The 25,238-nt window shown below is 46.6% G+C and overlaps 2 protein-coding genes across 2 annotated transcripts in view; one reads left to right on the forward strand and one right to left on the reverse strand.

Moving 5' to 3' along the window:
* Positions 1-4,212: 4,212 nt before the first annotated feature.
* The window catches only part of T265_06273 (hypothetical protein), a gene marked incomplete at both ends in the record, with an annotated part of 38,841 nt that continues 17,815 nt past the window's right edge, over positions 4,213-25,238 (forward strand). Inside the window, 19 exons of the mRNA XM_009171493.1 lie at positions 4,213-4,546; positions 4,776-4,816; positions 8,402-8,858; positions 12,282-12,412; positions 12,452-12,690; positions 12,915-13,041; positions 13,559-13,698; positions 14,830-14,911; positions 15,137-15,564; positions 16,319-16,400; positions 16,489-16,605; positions 16,712-16,858; positions 17,725-17,828; positions 18,639-18,759; positions 19,721-19,774; positions 20,791-21,145; positions 21,241-21,332; positions 22,205-22,642; positions 24,468-25,052. Of these exons, the coding sequence (XP_009169757.1) occupies positions 4,213-4,546; positions 4,776-4,816; positions 8,402-8,858; positions 12,282-12,412; positions 12,452-12,690; positions 12,915-13,041; positions 13,559-13,698; positions 14,830-14,911; positions 15,137-15,564; positions 16,319-16,400; positions 16,489-16,605; positions 16,712-16,858; positions 17,725-17,828; positions 18,639-18,759; positions 19,721-19,774; positions 20,791-21,145; positions 21,241-21,332; positions 22,205-22,642; positions 24,468-25,052 (4,074 nt within the window). The remainder of the gene's footprint in view (positions 4,547-4,775; positions 4,817-8,401; positions 8,859-12,281; positions 12,413-12,451; positions 12,691-12,914; positions 13,042-13,558; positions 13,699-14,829; positions 14,912-15,136; positions 15,565-16,318; positions 16,401-16,488; positions 16,606-16,711; positions 16,859-17,724; positions 17,829-18,638; positions 18,760-19,720; positions 19,775-20,790; positions 21,146-21,240; positions 21,333-22,204; positions 22,643-24,467; positions 25,053-25,238) is intronic.
* On the reverse strand, positions 17,130-24,778 carry T265_06272 (hypothetical protein; the record flags this gene model as incomplete). Its single annotated transcript, XM_009171492.1, has 3 exons — positions 17,130-17,216; positions 21,432-21,718; positions 24,715-24,778. The coding sequence occupies 3 exons, from the start codon at positions 24,776-24,778 to the stop codon at positions 17,130-17,132; spliced, it is 438 nt and encodes a 145-aa protein (XP_009169756.1).

A 25,238-nucleotide genomic window follows, 5' to 3' on the forward strand; every position in this document is an offset into this window, starting at 1 on the left:
GCATTTCGTCGATGAAGGTCAAATCCCGGAGGGATTGTTGTTTGCCTGAACGATATCCGATTGGTGCAACGGCATGTTGATTACAAGCGACTTTGGAACATACGAAAACAAGCCACCATTACGGACCTCGCTCGAAGAAACAAAAGCGTGCTCTTCAAGTACATGAGACATCGCCGCGGAAACACGAAATCTGCGTTCTCCTTGAGGGACAAAAACGGAGAACCGACAAATCGCACAACAGTGGTATCTGAGATTTACAGATAACACCAGCTCAATTGCACTTATCGACATATCCACGAAATTAATCAAACCTATTTCATTGCGGGTCGGTCTAAGCTGCAAACATGATTATACTCTCAGCGCAACACGGATTCCTCACGGAATGCTCCAGTGTGACTAGCATTTTGGTGTGTATGGATGGCTCAAAATACGGAAAGACCAATAACTCATTTTGGACGCCACATTGTTTAGCTCCTCAAGGTTGGAATGAGATACTACTGTCTTAAAAATGGTCTGAGACTTGCGCAAAGTGGGACGTTCCGTGGTAAAAACGGAACACAGTGATTCACGGGTTTTGCAGGTTGATACGTAGGATCGTGGCTTTTGTCCGAGTTTGTTGGGTCGGATACCTTCTTATCGTTCAGCTACTTCTATTCACAAGAAAGGCACAAGAAAAAGTGTGTAGCTTCGCCTTGTAAATTATAAGCGTAGATATTAGGCTTACCAGCACGAGGACTCGCAGGATAAAGTCAATAATAGTGCCTTAAACTGGGTCCTCGATGTATTCTGGGCATCAATTGCCAAGAATGAAAAAATATTTGTCCTATGATATTGTGCGATCTGATCTTTAAAAACTTTCTTAGCATGTCCTCACCGTGTGTCAGCTGGAGTAAAAGCAGAAAACCAGTTGCCCAACGCTTTTTCAAAAAGGCAATAAGTAAGTACCAGATCTCCTTGGAGGCGACGATTAACCAGGAAAAATGGGTCTAGCACCGCGGGACACGTTTCATAACCCCCTAATTTAATGCCGGAAGCCATTTTCGTTGCAGCTCTCTGGACACGCTCAATGAGGGTTACGGTCTTCTCGCATCCTTGGCTGATATACTCAAGACGCTGTCTTCAATGGGCCGCGTATTGTAACTGGACGTCCATGAGAGTAATACAGGAGAAGGAGTGCAAAACCATCCGTAGAACGGTAAACGCCTTTTAAGTCGATTTCCCATGGTGCAGGGATAAAGACTTGTTTGAAGAGAGCCAGATACCTAAATGCTTTCTGGCATCTATCCTCGACGTGTCCCTTGGTCTATTTTGTCTGAATAATATATGTATGCATTTTTCGTCATTCGGAGGAGAGTTAAAGTCCAAAAATCATTGCTTTGTAGCGTCTACGTTCATTTTGAGGGCACTGGCACATGAACGTCAAGATTTCAAGTCATCTGCAAAAAGTAGGCATTAAAGTCCAAAATTGCTTTGTAGCGTCTACGTTCATTTTGAGGGCACTGGCACATGAACGTCAAGATTTCAAGTCATCTGCAAAAAGTAGGTAGGAAACTGAAAGGACACCTTGTGGTTTGTTAACTTAGATCAGACACGGAAATGGACTAAAAAGGAGCTTCGAGGAACTTCAGTGGAGACCGGGACCCGACGATAGTAAGTTCGGCCCGGTTCTACACCGAAAGTTCTGTCTGATAGAAACGCTTTATTCCGGAGTAGAGTTTTCCCTTGAATCCCACAAGGCTTCAGGTTGCGGAGCAGTGGAACGTGTGGGACTCGATTGAATGCTTCTGAGAATCTGAAAAATATGGCATTTGTTATCAGTCCTCCGCCCTGTTCTGCGTTAAGTTGTCCACGAATACGAGCATGTTCGTCACAAAAGAGGTTTGGGAGAATTCCCTGTTGAACTGGGGGTATCAAGTTGGTGGTAGTGAGATGATCTGGAATGACCTAATCAGAATGCGTTCCATCACTTTGTAAAACACGCTAGTTAGGCTAAAAGACCAGAAATGTTGGGCGATAATCTGTCGCCAACTTTGTGGATCGGTGTAAAAATCGCGTCCTTCCGAGAAGAGAGTCGGTAGCTTTCGCCAAGCGACTGACAGAACACCAGGTTGTAATGCTTCGCCAGCGTGAACCACGTTTCCTTTAAGGCCCTCGAAAAGACATCACGTGGGTTCAACGCACGGAACGGGTTTGTCTTGTAAAAGGATTGACGAAAGTCCACCTCCGTGAAGAGCAAGTCGATTAGCGGTCGTTTTAAGTTTCGTTCGAAAGGAGTGAGGGTGACGAGAAGGCTCAACTGAATATAGACCAATACATTCACGGAGTCGCCGATTGATAAACAGGATCGATGCCTTTGTCCAAGTTACCCGGGTCACTTTTTTCTTGTCGGTCAGTGGCTGTCGTTCACCTGAAAGGCATAAGTGAAAAAAGGGTGTAGCACCGCTCTTTATGTTCTCAGCGCGAGGCAATATGCTTGCCAGCGCGAGGATTCGCATGAATAAATGTCTGGTAGTGCTTTGAACTGGGTTCTAGAAGGAGCGTGGACAACCATCGGAGGAAGGTCACTCCACGCACCTACAACCCGAAGTGAGAAAAAATTTTGCCTGATGAAAATGTGCGCTCCGAGCTTGTCTTACTAAGTCCCCGCCGTGTGTTTTCTGGGTCAACGTTGAAAAACATGTTTACCAGGCCTTGTTCAAACAGGGTGTAAGTAAGCATTAGGTCCCCTCGGAGGCGACGATACTTCAGGGGAAACAGATCAAGCATCGCGCGACGCGTTTCGTAGTCCACGGATTTGAGGCCGGCAACCATTCTCGTAGCGCCTCGCTGGACACGCTCAGTGAGGGTAACAACTTTCGTGCGTCCTGAGTAGACAACTTGGTTGGCGTATTCCAGGGGTGGTCTGACGTAGGCCCCGTAGAGTATTTGGAAATCCATGCGAGTGATACGGGAGAAGGGGCGTCGGATCATCCGTAAAATGGCAAATGCCTTTTGGGCCGATTTCTCATGGTGTAGTGCGAAGGACAAGTTTGAGGAGACCCAGATGCCTAAATCTTTTTTGGCATCTATCCTCATGATGTTTTCTGGTCCCTTTTCACCATGCATAACAAAGGCATTCGCTGAATCCCCTCCAAACGACACATGGACGCACTTTTCATCATTCAGAGGAAGGTGCCAGTTCAACGACCACTGCTTGGCAGCGTCTACATCCATTTGGAGGGCGCTGGCATTGGAACTCCAGGATTTCAAGTCGTCCGGAAAAAGTAAACATGGACTCGCAAGAACGTCTGGGAGGTCGTTGACGTAGATCAGAAACAGGAGTGGTCCCAAGACGGAGCCTTGAGGAACTCCAATGGAGACCGGCTCTGGAGAGGAATAGGTTGAGCCTATTCTCACTCGGAATGACCTGTCTGATAGGAACGCCTTGATCCAGGTGAGGATTTTCCCTTGAATCCCGTAAGACTTGAGTTTGTGGAGCAGCGGGACGTGTGGGACCCTATCAAATGCTTCTGAGAAGTCAAAAAATATGGCACTCGATATGAGTTCTTCGTCCTTGGCTTGGGTTAAGCTGCCCACTGTTGGGCTAATCGTGGGTTACTCTGTTCGAAGAGAGCGCGGTTGCCCTATTTCTGCGGCGATGCCTCATGTATCTATCCAGCGCATTTCTGTTTTCCCAGCTAGGCCAAATTAGGTGGCTTGTTTCCGTATGTTCCATTCGCGGATTTCCGATATACTATGGTTCCGAATTCAGCGAAACGCCGGATCCTCCTTGGTGTCTTCTGTGATCAGCTATTTCATAAAGAGTTGATACCTCTTTTCTAAAAACGCCGAATCATTTCTGGAAGCTTGCGGCCCACTCGAATGCGTGCCGTTTTCTTCGGGTTGAACATCACGTCAGGTTCGTGAACACTCGGAATGATGGTCCAGTATAGCTCTCTCACTGATGCTTATCTCAGTTTAAATTGATAAAAAAGGTGCACATTCCTGGGGAGTCAACAGGGCAGAAGCTCCGAATCCGCGTTTGAGGTTCAGGATATATTGCCCAGTGGCAGATGAAATAAAAAGCCCAAAGCACAGTGGTTCCATTAGGGTCTTTATTATCACCTGATCAGCTAAGCGCATTTCGTCGATGAAGGTCAAATCCCGGGTGGATTATTTTCCTTCTCACCAAACCGTGTGAACTCGGCGAAAAAGGCATTTGCCATTTTACGGATGATCCGACGCCCCTTCTCCCGTGTCACTCTCATGGACTTCGAAATTCTCTATGGGGCCTTCGTCAGACCGCCCCTGGAATACGCCAACCAAGTTGTCTACTCAGGACGCACGAAAGATGTAACCCTCACTGAGCGTGTCCAGCGAGGCGCTACGAGAATGGTTGCCGGCCTCAAATCCGTGGACTACGAAACGCGTCGCGCGATGCTTGATCTGTTTCCCCTGAAGTATCGTCGCCTCCGAGGGGACCTAATGCTTACTTACACCCTGTTTGAACAAGGCCTGGTAAACATGTTTTTCAACGTTGACCCAGAAAACACACGGCGGGGACTTAGTAAGACAAGCTCGGAGCGCACATTTTCATCAGGCAAAATTTTTTCTCACTTCGGGTTGTAGGTGCGTGGAGTGACCTTCCTCCGATGGTTGTCCACGCTCCTTCTAGAACCCAGTTCAAAGCACTACCAGACATTTATTCATGCGAATCCTCGCGCTGGCAAGCATATTGCCTCGCGCTGAGAACATAAAGAGCGGTGCTACACCCTTTTTTCACTTGTGCCTTTCAGGTGAACGACAGCCACTGACCGACAAGAAAAAAGTGACCCGGGTAACTTGGACAAATGCATCGATCCTCTGTATCCATCCGTGAATCCGCGGGTCAGCACCGCTGCTTAGCATTCACGTGATCCGACGCACAGCATCTACATTCGAGATGTCTTGGGAGCCGTGAAAGCCTCTATAAGCAAGAGATGTGTGAATAGCGGATGTAGCATAATTGCTCGAGGACTTGTTTTAGGAATTGATCATCCTTCTCTGGTCTCGATTTGCAACGGTAGGCTATACCGAGGACGATTTCGGTCCCAGTTCTACACTGTTTTTCGCTCGGCCCCTTTAGGTCAACGGAAGACATGGAAGGACAAAAACAAAGCCGACCCGGAAAGCTTATGTGAAATCCTCGATCCTGTGTATCAATCCGTGAGTCCGTTAGTAGGCATGATTGACCAGAATGTGGGCCAATAAGAATAGAGTATTCTAGCCCGGCGCTATCTGCCAAACCACAAGGATTCTGTTGTATACCGTGTCTGTCAGCTTCGTTGATTTATTTGTAAGTATTGTTGATGTACAACCTTGCTTACAGGGCCTCGGCTTATGAGCTTTCCTTCTGTTTTCTATCCACCGAAATTGTATTGAACTCCTACCTTCCGAGGTTCACTGTCCCTTGGTGCTTCCATAGCGCACAATACGTTTCTATCGTGACCTCGTTGATAAATTAATGATCGCTCTTTAAAGACAGATGTAGAAGTACTCATTTTGCCCCACAAAAGACAGTCAGTGCTATTGTACATTTCCTTCTCCCTAACCGGGACTGTAGTTCCATTTGCATGCAACCTGAGTACCAGAACAGGAGTTGCGAAACCACAACAGGATTATCCAGGCCGATACACAGCCGTTTAGTCCAACTCCAATGGGTTTGTGTAGCTCAGTATCGTCGACCTTATCTGGTTGGCCACTGGAGGCACGCGGTCATGTCGTTCGGCTGGAGGACGAATAGGAGTATGTGAAATAAGCAACCTGTTCAGCCTCTAGCGCTATCTGTATATAACTCCCGATAGGTAAACAGTAAACTTTGTCGAAATTGGTCGATTTTGTTAATAGCAGCAAAGCTATAGTGGACCATGGTGACACCCATCGAATAAGCTCTCATCCGAAAACGTTGTGGGATGTAACGGTCAGTCGATTTCAATGGAGTTCGTGCTTACAGTTAACATCCAGTTTGTGTTAGATGCAGTTGGCAGCGTGACCACCTCGGAATTACTGTGTTAGGCTTGTGTCGGACTCCTTTCTCACCCACTATTCCGTTTTTTATCTGTGGAGCAAAGCTTTCCTGGCATTGAAGTATCATTAATGATACTGACGATATTGTCAGCAGTGATACCACTGTTTGGAGTTGATTATGTAGCCAGAACATGACCCCTCAACTTTTCGTGTGGCATTTCCCATGCGACGCGGTGGCTTTTGGCCGGACTGTGTCAGACGTTATTAAACCAAGAATGAGTACACCAAGTGTCGATACTGATGCTTTACTGCAGTACTGCCACGAGGCTTATCTACTTATATTTAAGGTCTTAGAGTGAAAGTGAAAGGAAAGGATGGGTGAGGAAGACGACGTGATGCATTCCGAAGTACTCTTCGGAGCCTACACACCCAAGAGCTCAGTCAGACAATCTGGAAAGAAACTAACAGCATAAAGGCCAATGGCATTGGCAGAAATGGCCAAATCGGGTAGTCAGTAGGGCTTATGCATCAAAGCTATCGCCTTCAGTGCGTAGCTGCCCAACTTCCGAATGAACTGAACATGCCTTCGCCTTCAAGGCTTGATTGTATGTCCCACACTCCCATTTTCCGGTGGGCGAAACTGTAGCAGCTTGGACAAGTGTGCACGGTTTATAGCTGATAACTTGATTAATTAATTGGGATGCATTGATTGTCAAAGGCCTGAACAGGCCGTACATGTCCGCGGAGATCATGTGTTGCAGCAGTACAACAATACAGTCTGGTACACGCAACTCTTGAAATCCGTTGATATGTTGTTCCGATGACGCGAATTAGCAAACGTACTTAAAGCCTTAGAGATTCGTGCACTGAACACATCAGGCACAATGCCTCACTGCAAAAATGCCAGCAGTCTTCCTCAACTAGATTAATTCATGGTGACGAATGCCTTTGACGTTCGCTGTTTCCCTGGATTCGTGTGACCATTATTTTAATGTCATGATTTTTGTGTGCTTATTCTATTACTTACCATATATACTCGTACTGAACTTTTGTATGTACATTTCAGCTCATGTGCGCTTGTTCTTAGACAAGTAAAACGTTACTTATCCTCGAAAACCTGGACTCTGTTCTAACTCGTTCTCGGACACTTTCTAAACGTCTCACCTATCTGTGACTGATGCCAGGAAATCCATCCCAGCAGGCGAACGCAAATCCCTCAAACGCCAAATAATGAAGAGTCCAAAAAGGACCGAGAGCTCTGGTGGACATCGCATACCGGGAGACGGAGAAGGCTCTTGTTACAACCGTGCCGGGCTTTTGAAGAGCTCCCAGTGTACTCTCACCCAATAAATCGTTCACCTGTAGCACCTTTCGTGCCTAGCTGCCACGCCAACGGAAGAGGCACGAGGGCTAGGGTACTACCAGGTTGTCCAAAGTTAGACAGGAGCAGTCGAGATGCTGGGGTCGGGTTCGTAAGCTGAAACCTTAATCACCGACCTATCTCGAGCAGGGAACTTATTATGTCCACAAACATACGGGGTACTACTAAGCAAGCGTGTTAAAGACTGGTAAGACTGTTCAAACAATTCAAATACAACTATGAAATCCAAAAAAAAATAAAATCGAGGGAAATCTACAGGTATATCGTTCTTTCACCTGACAGTGTGAAAATTTGGTCAATGCAACACCTGCCAAGACGGAATCCTACCTGCCGTTCTCAAACCCGTGCTTCACGGAGCCGCTACAAGGCGACGAAAGAAAAGTGACCTAGGAATTAGGCCGATTCCTGTGTAGCTGCCGAACTCAATACGGGCCCATTCTTTGAACACGTGTTGTCTGGGATGGTCATGTTTGCTCATATGGGGACAAACAGATCAGACGAGCGCTTACTTAGGAATTCAACCAACTGTTGAACAATGCGGACAGGTCATCAAGACCACGAACCGAATCGCTCTTGGAAAGACCATATGCATTCGCGAACCCCGAGGATATACAGGAATCCAGGTTCAATTGCTGCAAGTTCAAGAAAAGCCTCCCTGCCCTCTAGGTTCAGTTATGCAATCCCGACATGTCCCTAAAAATTGGTACTTCCTCAATAGTACGCTGGCACCTACCCCCTGAGATGCCATCGGACTTACCAGCCAAATGCTATCATCGATGATCCTAATCGTTCTCCTTCCTAGATGCGCGCACCTTGGCAGTATCCCGGCTCAGGTAGTCATGATATTTGAAACTAACTAACCTCCATGTCCACTTGTTCCACTTGATTCGTTCGACTGGTCCTCGGAAACCCCTTGTCAGTGAAACAATCAGGGACCAAGATGGCTCCCTGATATGCAGCAAAGCAGAACGTTTGGACCGCTCCGCACAGCCGCCTTCAGTCTCAGAAGTGTCCGAATGCATTTCTCTACTCAAGTGTCATCGCGCTGCTGGTCCTGACGACCTTCCACCTGCTCTCTTCAAGGATGGCGGTGGATTCCTCAGTCAGTGCCTGTCTAGCCTATTTGGGTTTATCTGGAAGAAGGAGACCGTCCCAGACAACTGGGGTGAATCGATAGTGGTACCCCTTTTCAAAAAGGGCACTCGCAGTGAACGTAGCAACCACAGAGGCGTTAGCTTGACGCCTGTTGTGATAAGGCTTCTGGCGTCATTGATTCTTCGTCGCCTCATGGCGGCACGCGAAGTCTTGACTCGTGAGAATCAAGCAGGATTTCGACCGGGTAGAGGCTGCGTTAACCACATCTTCACACTCCGTCAGGTGTTAGGGCAACGCCACATGTACAGACGACCCACGATCTTGCTATTCCCCGACTTCATTGGTGCGTTCGATTCTGCTGATCGGTCAGCGCTGTTAACTACACTTGCTCAACAGGGTATGCCCAGAAGTTTGTAAACTTAATCCGATCCCTATATTCACATACTTCTGGGAGGGTGAGGCTGTATGGTGAGCTCTCAAAAATCTTTCCTACAAAAAGTGGTGTCAGACAAGGATGTCCACTCTCTCCATTCTTGTTCAACTTCGTCATCGATTGACTGAGAATCTCTGAATGATGTTCAACCACAGTATGACTGATCTTGGTGTGTTTAGCTTTACCCCCTGTACCCACTGGTTCTCGTTTTAAGCCCCTCTCTTTGTATATTTCGGCGATATTCCTCTGCTAAGTAAGAGCATGTGCGCCTGTCTCTCAGCTTCCACTCCTTAAATCTATTCGTTGGACAGTCCATCAACTTTTATGTCATTTGGTTCACTTATGGTAAACGAGAGTTCGCTTAATGGCTCGGCTCAGCACATCTTGCGTCATCATCATCGTCAGCTGTAAGAACCGCGTACTTGTCGTACAGTGGTTGTAGCTGCCACAGTTTGGTTCACTGATGATTTTCGGGAGACGGGGTAGATAGCTGCCCATTGGAGGCGGAAGCTGGTAAATTGGTGCGCAAATACAGCTCTGTCAGTGGACTGTCAAGTTGGGGAATCGGGAAAGGAGCTATTCACTGAAAGCAATAGCTTGGATGCACGAGCACCATTGAGGGCGCGACTGGGCCAGGTCTGTCAGTGTCTCTAACCATTGATGTGGCCCGTCTCTGGGTCCCCATCCAGGAAGATAGTAATGACCAGCGCAGCTGAGTTTGCTGGCAGTGGCTTTTATACTTCCCTGCCAAGTCATTCGACCGCCTCTGACTTGTCCCCACCCCTCACGTGGTTGTGCGAAGAGAACTTTTTGAGGAAGCCGGTCGACTGGCGTACTCAGCACGTGACCAGGCCAGCGCAACCGACGCAGTATGATCAGTTCAGCTATCGAGGGTGAGTTATTTCTTCCGAATACCATTCGACGTACTTCAGAATTGCTGATCCGGTTTTCCCACCAGACTTGGGCAATAACCCAAAGACACTGAAAGTTCTCCGACATCCTCGACGCGCAGCGGCCACGTTTCTGACCCGTACAGCAATACAGATCGCAACGCGGCATTGTAAACTCGACCTTTGACAGATATGCTGATGTCATACCTACGCCGCGTGTGATGCGGGTTCGCTAAAGCTGCACTGACCTTTCCCGTTCGGGTGGAAGTATCACGTTTCGCAAGACCACCTGGATCGATACAGCTGCCCAGGTAAAAATTTGTCTGCTACCTCAATCGGTTCGTTCGCAAGCACGCGACTAAGGTTCGAGCCCACCCTGTCTTTCAGCAGCACTTTACACTTTGCAGGTGTGAAGCGCATACCAAACCGTGGGGCGCATAATTTAGATTACTTAATATTGTTTACATTACCATGGTGTCAGATCAAAGAAGAGCTATGTCGTCCGCGTACGCAATATCTGTGAGCGGGAACACTTGGACCCCACATGCATTAGAGCCTGATAGTAAGTCCTCCATGGTGGCATCAATGACGAAGTAGAAGGTGAAAGGTGACAGAAGACAGCCCCGGCTGACACTTGATATAGTGAACTCAAAAGAGAGCTTCCTGTAGACCTTCAAGAACTTATGGGGGACATTTTTGCTCCTCAGACGCTGCCGTTGTGCCTGACGGTCCACAGAGTCAAAGGCAGCTTTCAAATCAAGAAATATAACCATTGTTGATTGCTGGAAGCAGTGTCGCTGTTCCAGAATTTGTCGAAACCCTGTTTGGTTTTTGTTATGGGAATCGAGTACAATCAACGGCTATACACAACCCAGCAGTTTTCACGGATCTGTCTCTTCCTGTGTTCAGTCAACCTTCGAAGGATAAGACCAGAGAGCACCTTCGATGTCACAGCTAATAAGCTGATGCCACCCATTTCGCAAAACCTTCAATCACCACTCTAGTCGTTCATCCGTAGCACCTTTTCGGTGCTTAACTGCCACGCCACACGAAGGTGGCACGAGGGCTGAGATACTGCCAGGTCGTCCACTCCTAGACAGGGGAGGTCGGGAGGCAGAGGCCGGGTTCGCACCACGGACCTTCTGGTCAGTAAATTCGCGCTCTAACCATTACGACAGTGAAGTATCGGTGTTGAACACTGATGTCATGCTGTCGATGATGATGATGATGTTTTAACCACTTGTTCCATCTCGCCCCCACCACTATGTCAGTAATTAAGGCCTCCAACCCCCTGATCCTGCCTATGTCTCCAGTTTTACTCGGAACCTGCCCCATAACTTGCGCTGTTTATTTGAGGGTGTTTGCGTGCTTTGATTTCTTAGGCGTTCTCTCGTCTTCATGGAAGGTTTTGTATGTCCCCCCTCCTCAAGTGCGAATTCCTGTCTGACCCCAATATTTACCACTCAATTCCCACTTCTGTCTCATTCAGGTTTTTGAGGTCCACTCCTGAACGAATCTGTGACCTTAAGGAAAAATCCCTCTCAAATGAACGTTGACTAACTTCAGACGCCATCGCTCCGCCGGGTATATAGTTCGTGTCTGACTTATGGTCTTCTTCTCTCGACGGAGCTGACCTCTGATGTTTTTAACAGGCTCGATGTGCAGATCTACTTTAAAATACGTGTACAGTCTGCAGCCGGACCTATTCAAATGCATTACAACCCTCGCAAGCGGTCACTCCTTAAACGCGCATTGACGGCACCGTACATCAGCGTATACGTTCTTCATGGATATGGGCTTTCACTGTCCTCCCCCTTCACATCAATATTTTATCGCCTTCTGTTCTTTCCAATATTTTTGCCTCTGCAGACCCAACTCCGTTACAAAATCTCTTCTGTTTACAATTAACTTATACACCGCACCACCACTCTGGCCTATTACCCTGTACCTGGGTCTTTTGACCCAGCTGCTAACCTATTCACTTCAAGCATTCCCCGTCAGTGTTCAGCTCCCCGTTCCCAGAATCGAACTGTTGGTCTCTTCTTCAGAATGGTTCGTCTCCACAACATTCTTGCTTTTTCTACGTCATAACATCCGACTTTTCAGACACTGAGTTAAATTTGCCGTTCCACTTGCTTTTACATGTTCTGTCATTTTTGGATGGGTTGTCGGACTGTAGATTTCCCTTCCTCTCTAGTCCGTTCTCGTGTGTTACGAAAGAGATTCTAAAGTGTGAAGTATCGGTGTTAAACACTGATGCCATGCTGTCGATGATGATGATGATGACTAAAGTGTGCAAAATCTTTTCCCATGTGATCCATCCCCTAACCTAGTTCGTCGCTATCCTTCTTTACTACTTTTCAGACTTGTGTGGAGCCCGTTTTCGCCCACCGACTTGGTTTCTACTGTCATGACTACAATGGTTGCACCGGTTGAGGACCTATCTCGACCGAGTATGCTCGCTAGTTTTTTTATTCACTGGTGTCCATTTATATAGGTGAAGATATCGATCGTCTGGCCCTTCGAATCAGCCTGGCCGATGACGACGAACAGTTCGAGAAAGTTGTTCAAAAGTCATTAGTGTGTATCCTCAAGTATCTGGCAATTTATGAAGAGCACCGCAAAAAGGTATGTCGACTTTCTTATGGCTGGTCAACTGCTTTGTAGCTGATGGAACTTCTAGGTGACGTTACCAGGCGGCTGAAGTGTCGCCCGAATATACAAATCCCTGTACACGAACTGTTTGTAACCTACAACGATTCGTCCAATCTGGTGTTTCTTATCAACTTCTCTCATATGTACATCCGGCTGGGCTATCCCCGTCTTCCATTTCTGCAGCAAGTCAAATTGCTCCCCGTTTTGTTTGCCTCGCTTACGGATGGAAAGCCTGTTTGCCAGCGAGATGCGTAAGATAAATGTTTGGTGTTTATGCGTGCGTTCCTCACCTTCAGGCTTTTACATATCACTCTACCGTTCATTGGAAATGTAACATCGGAGTTGGTGCCCCGTGATCTTGATTTATCTGAACTGCCAACTCAGCGGCGATTCATCACAGACTTTTATTCCCTTATCCTCTTGACACCGTACAAGTAAGCGTCACCTTTGGTCACTCTATGTCTCCTCCATGCAGCGTACAACGATTAGTTCGCTTCGATGGAACTGAAGCTGTCATCCCGGACGGATTCAATGCATATGATTTGAGTCGAGTTGTTCATGACAGGTTTTCGACAATCACTTCAGCAGAAGAATTGGAAAAAGTGAGTTTATTAATTCCTAATCGAATTCTTGGTTCATTTTAAACTCATGGCCATTTCCATCCATGAATTTCAGGACTACGATTCTAAGTTGAGACGATATTGGGAGGCATGGGACGGCTCTTTAGCACTGTGGACACTTGAATCCGCCGAAGAATCCTTATTGTTTATGAGTGGTTTTAATATTTGTAATCATTTTGTAAGATTGAGGGGAGAGCAAGATGGCTCAGTGGTTAGAGTGTGAATTTATTGACCGGTAGGTCCCTGGTTCGAAACCGACCTCCGCCTCTCGACTCCCCCCGTCTGGGCCTGGGAAACTAGGCAGTATCCCAGCCGCTGTGCTTCCTATGGCAACTAGGCACCGAAAGAGAGTTATAATCTTATTTTGTAAGATTCTTCATTGACTAATGGGTCCCTAATGGATTAGCCCAATCGGAGACTGCTTCATAACCGCGACCTCAGGCGCAGGATTCGTCACTGTTTTTTCCTTTTCTGTCTTCTTTTTACCTTCCAACTACAGTACAAGGTTGGGGTGATTCAGTTCTACTCTCGTCACTTCTTTCCCGCCGAGGAAAGCATTATTCCCATACTGTTCGGCTATGGTGACACGCGACATTCGGTGGTCTCGGCTGCTGCGAAGGAGCTCCGGACGCTTAGCATGTGAGTGTTGCTATCCTCAGTCTTGAGGTGAAATTTTGTAGAGATTCTTGCCACTGACTACTTACGATAATGCCTTAGTCATTGTTAGATGGTGGATCAGTTTTTAACCGAACTCTCGAACGTTGTGTGGTCAGCTAGGAAGATTGTTGATGGCCGTGACCGTCAATGGTTGGTTGATTACACTTGGGTGAAACATGTATAGCCGACGTCTCTTCGTTTACCTGCAGCTGAGCGCTCGCCTGATTCTTGCCTAAGTCATCAAGCATGGGCTGATATCCACGACTTGTGTTAAACGAGCCGGAATTTTCCGGTTGATTATCGCTTGAATGTATGTCACCTCACCTCAAGACTTGGTCGCTTACCAAATGGACTTTCAGTGAAGTCCGCTCTCATTAGTGACATCGGCATTCTATTGCGCTCTGCGATATGAATGTGAAGATGGCTCAGTGGCTAGAACGTGAATTTACTGGCCGAAGGGTCCATGATTCGAACCCGGCCCCTGCCTTTTCCCTCGTATAGGCTTGGGCAGCCTGGCAGTATCCCGGCCGTCGTTCGTCCTTCGTGTGGCATGGCAGCTAGGCATCGAAAGGGTGTTACAGCTGAACGACTATTATTATTATTATAAAGGTGAAGATCTCGGAAGGTGACGACGCATAATATGGCTCCAGGAATAGTGTATCAGCATCCGTGAATCTGTTTGCTGCTCAGCTCATATCGTTTGGCTTGAGTCGGTCCTCACCTGGCTTTGGAGTTGGATAGGATTTTTATATCCCCTGAGAAAATTACAAACATTGCGCACAGTCCATCTATCGACATTCTTCCTTGTTGTTATTATATCCCTGTATTTAACAGTTGCGACTGTCAGCTTAGCTGAGTTGTTCAGGTTGTTGGCGAGGTTGTTGGCAGGAATTCGAACTCTACTCAGCTCGGGCAAGTTGTTCAGTCAGCATTCTCAATTCAACGAACTGATTCAGTAGCTGTCATCCTCTGACACCGGAATCGACGTTCTGGTGTTATGTTTGTTTTCTTCTAGTATGCCATACCTGTACATTTCGAATTAGAAGATGTGTACCACTTATACCATACAGTAATGTATGTTTCTTCCATCGTTCCATGTATGGCCTGTTTCAGGCTCGTTGACTGGGAAGATGAGATCTTGTTGAGCCGAATTCTCACGTGGTACCTTGGACGACGAAGGGAATTTGACCCGAAGGTAAGTTTATTATCCAGTGGTTGATCTATTTTGCTGTTACGAATGATGTTGGCAGCTCAGGTAGTATAGATGGCTGTTAGTCTTTCCATCGAGCTGCGCGTTTAGATTGCCTTCAACATGCATTTACTGATCTTTACGGGTCATATAGTTCAGAAAAGTAAACTTGCCAGGTGGAGATACTGTACTTGCTCCATGTTTCAGTAACAATCCACCCTCTCGTTTCAGGGTCGGAACGAACCACGGCGCCCACTAAGTGCCACAATGCGTATCAAATTAGGTCACTATCTTCTACGCTCACGTATCACGTTGCCTGGTCTTCTGGCACCTGGATTGGTGGAGGCGGCCCTCTTAGCCCTGGAAGCCGGTGCACATTCACAACCGCCGCCACCTCCTCCGTTAGCTGTGGCGAATAACAACGGGTCTTATGCACATCCACCAACCCAAGGTCTTCCGAATGGGTCCGAAGTAGTGCATACCTGTGAAGGTTCGTGCGGACATCACCTGCCGGCCGCCCGACCGGATGAAGTCACAGACAACAGCAGCGCTGCCAATCTACAACCAACCCACCGCTCGGCCACTCTAACCACCTCGATTGCTCAACGCAAACGACTGGCCGAACACGGACTGGATCTTCTAGCTCATCTGATCAATAAGTAAGGGTGTTTTACAATCCGGTCTGTGTGGTCCGTTGTTCATAGTTCGACTTTTTGTTACTACATTTGAGGACAAATTTTCTCTCTCAGAGATAAGAGCTCGGGTCATCCGAATAGAAGTCCACTATGTTATTCATTCGGCTACCTGGGCTCAGGGGCGAGATGACGGTACGGCATTGGTGGCTCTAGCCAGGCCATCAAAGGCGAGACGATGAAGAATATCTATCTTGATAGGAAAGGCGAAACTCGATTTTACAGCTTCCGTCAGACTGTTATCTGCTTTCGGAACATTCTTGAATGTCAAACGACACAGTGGGGAGTGTTTTAAGCTTATTTAATCTCTCCGCTTTTCATGACATTTAGCAAGAATGGGGACAAAAAACACGTGGAACGCTCCGTGTCCTCCAGAATAGATAAATTTACTGATATCCTTTTCATAAAGGAGAGATTCAGTTGTCTCCCGTGAGAACCAAATTGATACGCAAATGAGTGTATTTGTCGAAATCTGTCTCATTCGGGTTCAAGTAGAACGTAAGGTTGACGGAAACTCGGGGACTGTACCCACCTGATGAGCCCCAAAAAGGGCGAAACCGGTCGTGGGCTGTTGAAGAGTTTTGAGCAACCTTATGAGTAGTCTGTTACGTCTTTACTAATATCATTGATTTAGGATGAAGGGGAGCTACAATACTGGCCTATTTTTTTCCCATGTCTCTTACTTTTGTCATGTTTACTGTCCATTGTTCTCCTCCTTTAGCGTCAGCACTTTGAGCGGACCCGCTTCTGTGGCTGCCCTTCGTTGTCTGATAAACTTTGTTTATGAACGAAGTTCTGATGAGGTAGGTGTAATCGGATTACACTTGAACAGATTTCACCATTGGTCGATGTTCTCTCACTTTCTAATGTCTAATTGTCAACCTATTGTAGTTGACCGTCACCAAAGCTCGGGGGTTCGAATTACTCTCCCAGTTTCTCAGTCGTGATCCACATTACTTGCTCAAGGACCCTGCACAACTTCCAAGACTTTTTGATGTTTTATCTGAGGTAAGGCACAGTTCTCCTTCATGTATCCGCCACTGAACTACCTGGCTTCTGATTCTGCCTGATACCACGTTGTCTGTCTTCTGCTCTTTCTATATTCGTTGTTTAGGAGAATCCATCGGAGTTGAAGATGGCGGCTGCCAATTGCCTCAGAAGATTGGCCGTGACTTTCCAGGATGCACAACGTCAGAATCACCCAGCTCTCCGTGCTCAACTTGGGAAATTGGAACGTCTGTTATATGAAAACATTGAGAAGGTGAACACGTTAGCTTTCATCCTACGTTTTATCCTAGTACCTACTAGATATGCGTGTTTTCTTTCACAACGTGTTGTCCGCGGTCGTTCATTACCAGCCATATTTGATCCCTTCTCTCAAGAAAATTGCGCGACAATAATTGAAGTGACGAGAGGTGTCAGAGGTGTCTCTCTGGCCTAGTAACCCCGAGTAGCTGTGTGTCTAAGGCTAGAACTTATTGACTGGAGGGTTCGTGGTTGGAAACCAGCCTCAGCATCTCGACTGCTTCAGTCTACGCCTGGACAACCTGGTAGTAGCCCAGCTCTCGTGCCTCCTTCAGGTAATATGGTGGGCGCCCTTGAAGATAGCTTATGTGGCTCTGGAAACCGAAGGGAGAAACATGGTAAGAATCCACAAATGTGGATTCTACCCCTACGCGGTTGAGATTCAGCTTGATGCTAACCAGTCAGTGATGATGGTGATAATGCTTCTTGCTATATCCACCCTATTGTGATAGACCTGATTTGCGCGTTCATATATGAACTTGTGCAGCGATTAAATATCTTGCCAGAATGAGTCTGCGGTCCGCCGTTGGCAACCGGGCGTTCACAGCACCCTCCACTGGCAAGTATTCGATTCAGCAATATCGTGGCCAAACAACACGCGGGCAAATTATACAGTCCTGGGAAGCGTCTGCTACCTTAAGGGCATTACTGTGAACCCGGTGACTGGGAACGCCACCTTGAGTGGAATACATATAACTGTTAGTGTCCGCTTTCACTCGTGTGCTTAGATTTCGTGTTCGGTCCGTAGCTCCTTTTGTTTAAATCATTCTGCTACTTGCCTAGTGTATTCTTTTCTGCTCGTTTTCCCCTATCTGCTTTCAGCCGGATCCCCTGTGCCGTTCAGTGGCTGTCAACTTCGCTGGACTCATCTACCCTTCAGATCACATTCCCACGCGTTACTTGATTCTGCAAGCGCTGGGTGATAAGTAAGACTGTCCCTTTCATTTCGCTGTGTACAATTACCTTCTCAATAGCTGAGGAGAATCCTGCTATTGTGAAAAACTTACAACTTCCTTCAGGGCTCCCCACTCAAATGCCCATCAGAGTCTTACCCATATTCCATTCAGTGTGAACCCTTTCGTTAGGTGTTCCGTCTCGTACAATTTACACACAGTGGTGCGCTAATTTTAATAATTAGCCGGCACATGCGTTATAAATTCTGTAGCTGAACACCAGTCACTCTGCAAACCGACCCGGTCCATCCCAATCTGGTGACAGGATTCGATTCCGTATCTCAGCTTTTGGTGAACTAATTTGCGATTCATGAATAGATATATCATGTGCTCAGTAGCTGTGTTGTCTCTTCGTTTTGCTGTAACTTATTCTTTCTGAGCTGTGTTTTTTCTGAAGCAGATTAGACGGACAACGGGTACTCGATCCTACTACGATCAGTTTAGTGGAAGTTGACCGCGTGTATAAGCTGTAGCTTTTAAGTGTTGTATATCGTTCTGCACGCTGGGTCAAAGTCTCTACTTCAGTCGTAGGTTCTTCCCTCAAAGCCTGTCAATAACCGTTTAGCTAACGACAGGACGAATGATTCCATGTCATGCGAATCTCGGTTCGAGGCAAGCGTTTTATTAATTACACTAGTAGACACATCTAGCGGACAACCGGTCCCACGCATAACACGTCACGCCCGAGTTTAATGTTCTAACTCGTGTGTGTTGCCCCTGGAATGCGCATTTCTCTTCCCATCTTTCACTCTATGTTCGCCATTCCGTTGGTGCCCATCATAGGGACCCTAATGTGCGTCGGGAAGCTTGCATGGCTTTCGAACAATTCTTGGATCCGAATATCATTCACGATATCGTCTACGGTCGAGTCAAACTACCATCTTTCGTGGAATTCGTCAATCACGTGAGTGGTTTAATTTTACTTAAACTACAGACATTTGCTTTTCCTTCGTATTCGCTCCTCCACTCTAACTTCTGTTTGGGGATGAGAATAATCACTTCTCTATTTGTCCTTGACCCCTTTGAACCACTCCTGAAATTCGCTTCTTTGACACTAGAGGGACGATATACATCAGATGAGATTGAACGGATTTAGTGCAAGGTCCTCCTATCAATCCATCAATCGTGCAGCTTCTGCACCCATTCGGTGCCTGACTGCCATATCCATGGAACGAGGCACGAGGGCCGAGATATTGCTAGGTTGCCCAAGCCTGGACAGCAGCGTCGAGATACTGCGTTCCGGTTTGAACCACAGACCTTCCGATCTGTGGCGCCCCAACCACTGAGCTTTTATCAGAAATCGTATGTAAAGTATACCCATATGTATATATAGAATATATGGGAGCAACTTCAGCTACCTCAAGTGCTATTTTTCCCAAGAACTTCAAGTCACCAGAAAAACGGATTGACAGAGAGCAAAGCTTGTTCTCTGCGACCGGTGCTTTTCTATCCAACACGATGAAGTTAGCGTGCACGAACGTTCAAAAAGTGGATACAACACAGGTCACCGCGCCATAGTTCCAAAAAACAGCACTCTCCTATTGTGGTTTTTTGATGCTTGAGAACGTGTTTTACCTTGCTGTCCTTCTAAGAAAGATCCTCTTCAGTCTAGAAGGGAAACGTTTCGTCTATTTTCGATGTGGATGTTGAAGGTTTGCTTACACGGTTGCTTGTGTAGAATAATCTAGGTACCCTAAGATTGACCCGTATCCGGACCACCATGGCGGTGATTCCTCTGTCAAGAATAAGCCGTTCTATAGTTGAGAAGATTTGATACAATACAGGTTGTGTTTGTAGTCGAACCTTGATGTATTTTTGGCGACTCACTAAGTTATTTTCTGTTCTTTATGCTTCCCTTCCCACAGGACACACAACACTCTCGCAAAAACCCGTTTGTAGAAGTGGAACGTCTGATCCCAGTAAGTTATACTGATTGTACAAAAACCCAAACGCTCATTTTCGGAAGAGTAAGGTGTCCTCGTAAATTGATAGAACTCACTGGTCAGTTGTTTCTGACAGACAGACTGATGAACATGTTCATCAATATCCACCTGTCTGATGAAATCTCAGCGTATTCTCATTGCATGATGATCAACGATATTCACTTACGAAGTAGAGACGAAGTAGTAGAAGCAATCAAGTGCAACAGGCTGTCTGAAACTGGGTCTTAACAGGTTCAGAGTTTTCAAGTTAGCGAACCGAAAAATCATCAAGAAGCAGAATACGTAAATGAACAAAACGTAAGTTTGAAACTCTATTGGCAAAGGAAGTTTTTACGTTTTGTCTAGTGCGGTGAAAATCCTTCTTAAGTGGGCCCAGTGCGAGGTGACAGAGGGAACATACAAACGCACACATAATACAGTGAGAGAGCAATTAAATGGACTTGAATTTCCCACTGAAGAAATAGTTTCTGCGCTTCCGAAAGACTGCTTGAACTTGAGCAATCTACCATCTTCTTGAACTGGGTCTTCACCGGCATAGTGAGAGTGACAGTCTAAGGTTTTGATCAATATCTAGTCTTTTCAACTTATTGACGATAAACGAATCGGAGCAGCTCCGAAGTGAACTCGACCGCTCAGATGCTTCTTGTGTACACTTTTAGCGGTTTCATTTGGGTTCTTTGCATGCGCTCTCAGGTTACCGTGCATTTTGATCCATGGCACCTAGATGAGATAGAAGCCGAAAAAGAATATAGCCAACACCCTGACTAGTTCGCGTTTTTATCAGACTGATGCGAAACTTACTAATAATGTATTACTCGGTTCGAATCAGCGTTTTGTACCACTCTTTGTAGTATTCGAAGGGGGTATATGAAGTTGGAATTTGGGAATGGTAGTTATTTCTTGATATCTGTGTCTGCAACTCTAAAGTATTTCGTACTAGCGGTCGACACCAAAATATGGACTTCCCTATTTCGCTTTCCTGTTCTGTCCAGGTGGTTCAGTTTATTCGTTTGTGTCTCTTGGCTACGCGTGGCGGTCTAACTCCAGCTCAAGAGGCCGGCCTAACCTACGAGACTGAAGACGAGGTACGCTATCTGGTCAACCAGACTGTTCGTTATTTCCTGTCAGCGGGTTCCGCTGGCCCTGGGTCGATTCAGACCCCCAGCGGCCCAGCTGGTGGTCCATCAGCTACGACCAGTCCAACTGCCGGACCCCTGTCCTCTACCTCATCCACATCGAACACCACTTCACATCAAATCAATCCGGAACAGGCTAAACGTAGTATCGATACCTATTTTCGTCTCATTCAAGTGGTAATCTTCACACGATCTCAAAACACAAAAGAATGTGAGTTACTCTTTCCGAGTTGCATGCGACTAGTTCATCCAGTTTTTGTTAGGCTTATCACTTTTTTCTATTTTCACTTTTCACCTTTCTTCTAGCCCCAAACTTCCCGAACTATCTTGAGGAAGTTCTGGTCGGCAATACGAAAGAGCTGATCACATGCAACAAACAGCTGTTCGACCGGATGAATGTGAGTCACTTTGTAGTTGCTTTTTGGTCACGATTGATGTGCACTTCTTCATCCATTTTTGATTATATGGGCGCTGATGATGTGAACTGATCTGGCTACGTTTCTGAGCATCGTTCGGATGGAACTAGTACTGTAGCCTTCTGCGGGTGTATATCTATCTAAATTGGGGGCGAGATGGTCCAAGTGGTTAGAGCGCGAATTTACTGACCCGAAGGTCCGTGGTTCGAATCCGACCTCCGCCACTCGACTTCCTCTGCCTAGGCTTGGGCAACCTGGCAGTATCCCAGCCCTCGTGCTTCCTTCGGGTGGCATGGCGGCTAGGCACCGGAAGGGTGCTACAGCTGAACACACTTTTCTATCTAAATTTGTATTCGTCAGCAAAGCTACTGTAATAAGATATCATTTAGTGAAATCACTTGATCTACCCTAGGTGGTCACCACAGTGCAATGTCTTCGTGAGGTTTCCTAAAAGTTAGGAACTGGTGGATGCTGACTGTCTGTTTCAGGCGGTAGCTTTCATTTGGGTCACTCACTCATAAAGCAACCGTTGACGATCTTGGGTGAGTGAATCCCTTCGTGTTCCTGTGCCTCTCGGTTGGGGCTTTAGTCTTCTAGGAAGCCCAATGAACCTTTCATCCTTTCGTCCACTGTTTCGCCCTGACGATTCTGCTTTCTGCACCCGTCCTATACCATCTTTCCACTACTGCAAGTATAAGGAACCATCGCCGTAGCTCTGACTACCCTCTGTTTGGATTTCCAGAGTTGACAAGAGAGTTGACAACCAGACTTTGACAAGTCTGGTTTTGCACGACCGTGAAATATATCCGAACTAGCAGAAACACTTAACGTCTGTTCTTTACTCTCCATTTTAGAGCGTTCTCCTGGCTACTCCACGAGGGGCCAACTGCAGACATGCGTGTGCCTCTGTCTACAGTGTGGTTGTCATGGCTACCGAGACGCCTACTCAAGCTTTACAAACGGCCAAGAACATGCTGGCTGCTATTCCTACCCCTGGAAGCCATCAGCAACAACATATAGATGGAGAGAGTTCACATGCTGTGCAGGGAATGTTCATGGGTGCTGCCTATCTGCTTGAACGACTGTTCACACGCTATGTGGCCATCCAAGGAGCAGCCGATGCTTCTAGACAAGATCAAAGCACCGGAACCGTGGCTGCTTCATCAACAACTGGAAGCAGTGGTCCCACGAGGAAAAGCAAAAAAGAAAAGCACCAGCAACAACAACAAGGCCAACAACAACAGGAGCAGAAGCAGTTGCGGGCAGATATTATCGCGGCGATAGAGCAGATGGTTACTCTAATGTGTACGTAAGCTAATCTGTAATACTTTTTGAAATTCTTCTTTTGCGGATCAGACGATCCTGGATAGTGGGATCTTGCTACGCAACTGGTTATTTTGGTAAGTATAGTTGCTTCCGGCAGTATTAAACCTTGCAACCGCTGCGGTCCTTTGTGTAAACCATTTTATCTGTATTCTTCCCAATCCATCAGGCTATGGCACGTGCTTTATAAATTTTTGGTTACCCTGTATACTCATATCTATACCTTAATAATCGTTCAGATGTAACAACGCCACTCTTATGCTTAGATCAAATGCGTTCCTAAGGAAGCACGAGGACTAAGATACTGACATGTTGCCCAAACCTAGACAGGAGCAATCGAGAGAGTGAGGTTGGCTTCGAACCATGGACCTTCCGGTTAGTAAGCTTGCGCCTCAGCCACTAACCCATCTCGAACTGTCACAATACGTGCAGTATATTAACACCAGGTCCGTTCTCCACCTGCTCATTCTTCACTTTAATACTTCAAACAATTAAATCAAACAAGTACTCCCATTTGTGTACAAATTTGGTTTTGACGGGATGCTCAGCTGAATCCTTCTGAATCTCTCGTTTGTGATGCTCTTCTTCAACTGACTGTACTGCACAAGATCGCTTCATGTTTCATTGGGTAGGATATTAGAGGTTTCGTAATACTTCCCCTTGGCGTAACACACTACTCATGAAGCGTGAAAAGTGTTGTGTCGATAGATCCTTTTCAAAGAACTAAATGTCGAAAGCTCTGAGATACTATCTTATTCTCAGCCAACGAGCTATGGTTCCAGAGGAGGGACGCGCTCCGCATCTTGTACACCGTCTTCATCACATGCAAAAGGTCGCTGACTCAAACACCGTAAGACTAGAAGTAACCATAAAGTTTGGCTTTTATATCCCACGGACGACAATTCCCTGATGTTCATTGGTAGATTGGTAATTGGTTTTGCGCGCAGCAAATGGCATCACAAGCCAAACAGGGCTTCTAATTTAATGCAGTCGGTTGCTGCGAACTTAGCTTGATTTTGCGGTAACTTTCAATCTTCGCCGCTGTTACCTGACGGCAACCTTTTGGATTCCATGAGTTTCATCCCCACCCAAGACAGCTCGGTGGTCAAGGCGCGAACCTATTGACCAGAAGGTCTGTGGTTCAGATCCGACCCCGGCATCTCGACTATCTAGGCTTTAGCAGTCTAGCAGCACCTCAGGCCTCGTGCTTCCTTCGCGCGGCATGGCAACTGAGCACCGATAGGATGTTACAGCTAAACTATCATTTTTATTATTATTACTATTATTATTCTTACCCGGCCTATGCTAGCCTGAATTGCAACTAGACTTGGCGACTCGATCAAGATAAAATCAGTAAACTACGTTTTGATCGTCCGAACAGGACGTACATACTAGGGTAACTCACAGAAGTCACGATGTGTTTCGTAATTCTCAGACTTTCTAGTGCTTGGGAATACTAAAAACCCCGATTGTGGTATGCGACCCACATGTACCTATGGCGGAAACATTTGAAAGCGAATTCCGCCGCGCGTAATTGTCTAACTAGCATGTACCCGTAAACCCCACTATCGTAGATGTTGGACAAACTGCTTAATATAACTAACATCGTGTAAATACCCATGAAGTCACATAATTGTAGACGTGCAGCTATAAACGGACTGACAGATAGAAATAGTGTCGCACCCGCTTCCAATTTTTATGGAAAGAAGTTGTATTTTCAATTAACACCCTGATATTGTCTATCCTGCTATACTGTCTCGGTTGAGTGACCCACTTAGTTGTTTGCTGTTTCAGACAGCAGTGCTCATTGTGGTATGTGTTTATCGCTTCATCACCGTTGCTTTCCATTTGATCTCAGCAACCTTCCTTGTCAAGCCCAGTTGTCTTTTCCATAATGTGCTGGCAACTACCACAACCAAAGAGAAACGTTCGACCAACGATAGCGGCTTCTACGTCAATTCTAGCATCGCACAGGCCACCGTAGCTGCTATTCTCGAAGCTCTTATGATCGTCACCCGTGCAGGTTGCCTGTCCCATTTACCTGCTGGCTCACTTCCCATACCTGGTGGTGCAACCCCGAACTTGGTTTCATCCAAGGCTGCCATGGTACATCGCATCGCGGTCTATCTTCCATCAGCATCTACTTACGGCACTGGTGTTGGCAGCGGTAGCGGAGAGCTTGCTGGTGCAATCACCGGTCAGCAACATGTTGCTCAAGCCGCCCTTCGCGCTTTGGCAGCCTGTTGTATGGGCGAAGGAACCGAACGTGTACCGGAATCGGGTGGTAAGGGATCCGTTAACCCTAAGGAATCCGATACACATGTGACTTCGCACCCACATACCATTGCCATTCTGAAATTGATTACCGATACAGCTGAGGTGAGCCCTGTTCAATATCTGTTATATTCTCCTCATTGCCTCAGTTCAGGCACAATAATCTTAAACAAAATTTGTGCGCATATTCCGGATTCTGGATTTTTTATTTTGATATCTTTGGTGCTCGGCGTGTAGTTTATTCATCCAACGATACTTAGCGGACATGCGCATTTACTAGTATCAGCAGTA

This window comes from Opisthorchis viverrini (assembly GCF_000715545.1).
Source record: "Opisthorchis viverrini unplaced genomic scaffold opera_v5_131, whole genome shotgun sequence".
Taxonomy (NCBI): Eukaryota; Metazoa; Platyhelminthes; class Trematoda; order Opisthorchiida; family Opisthorchiidae; genus Opisthorchis; species Opisthorchis viverrini.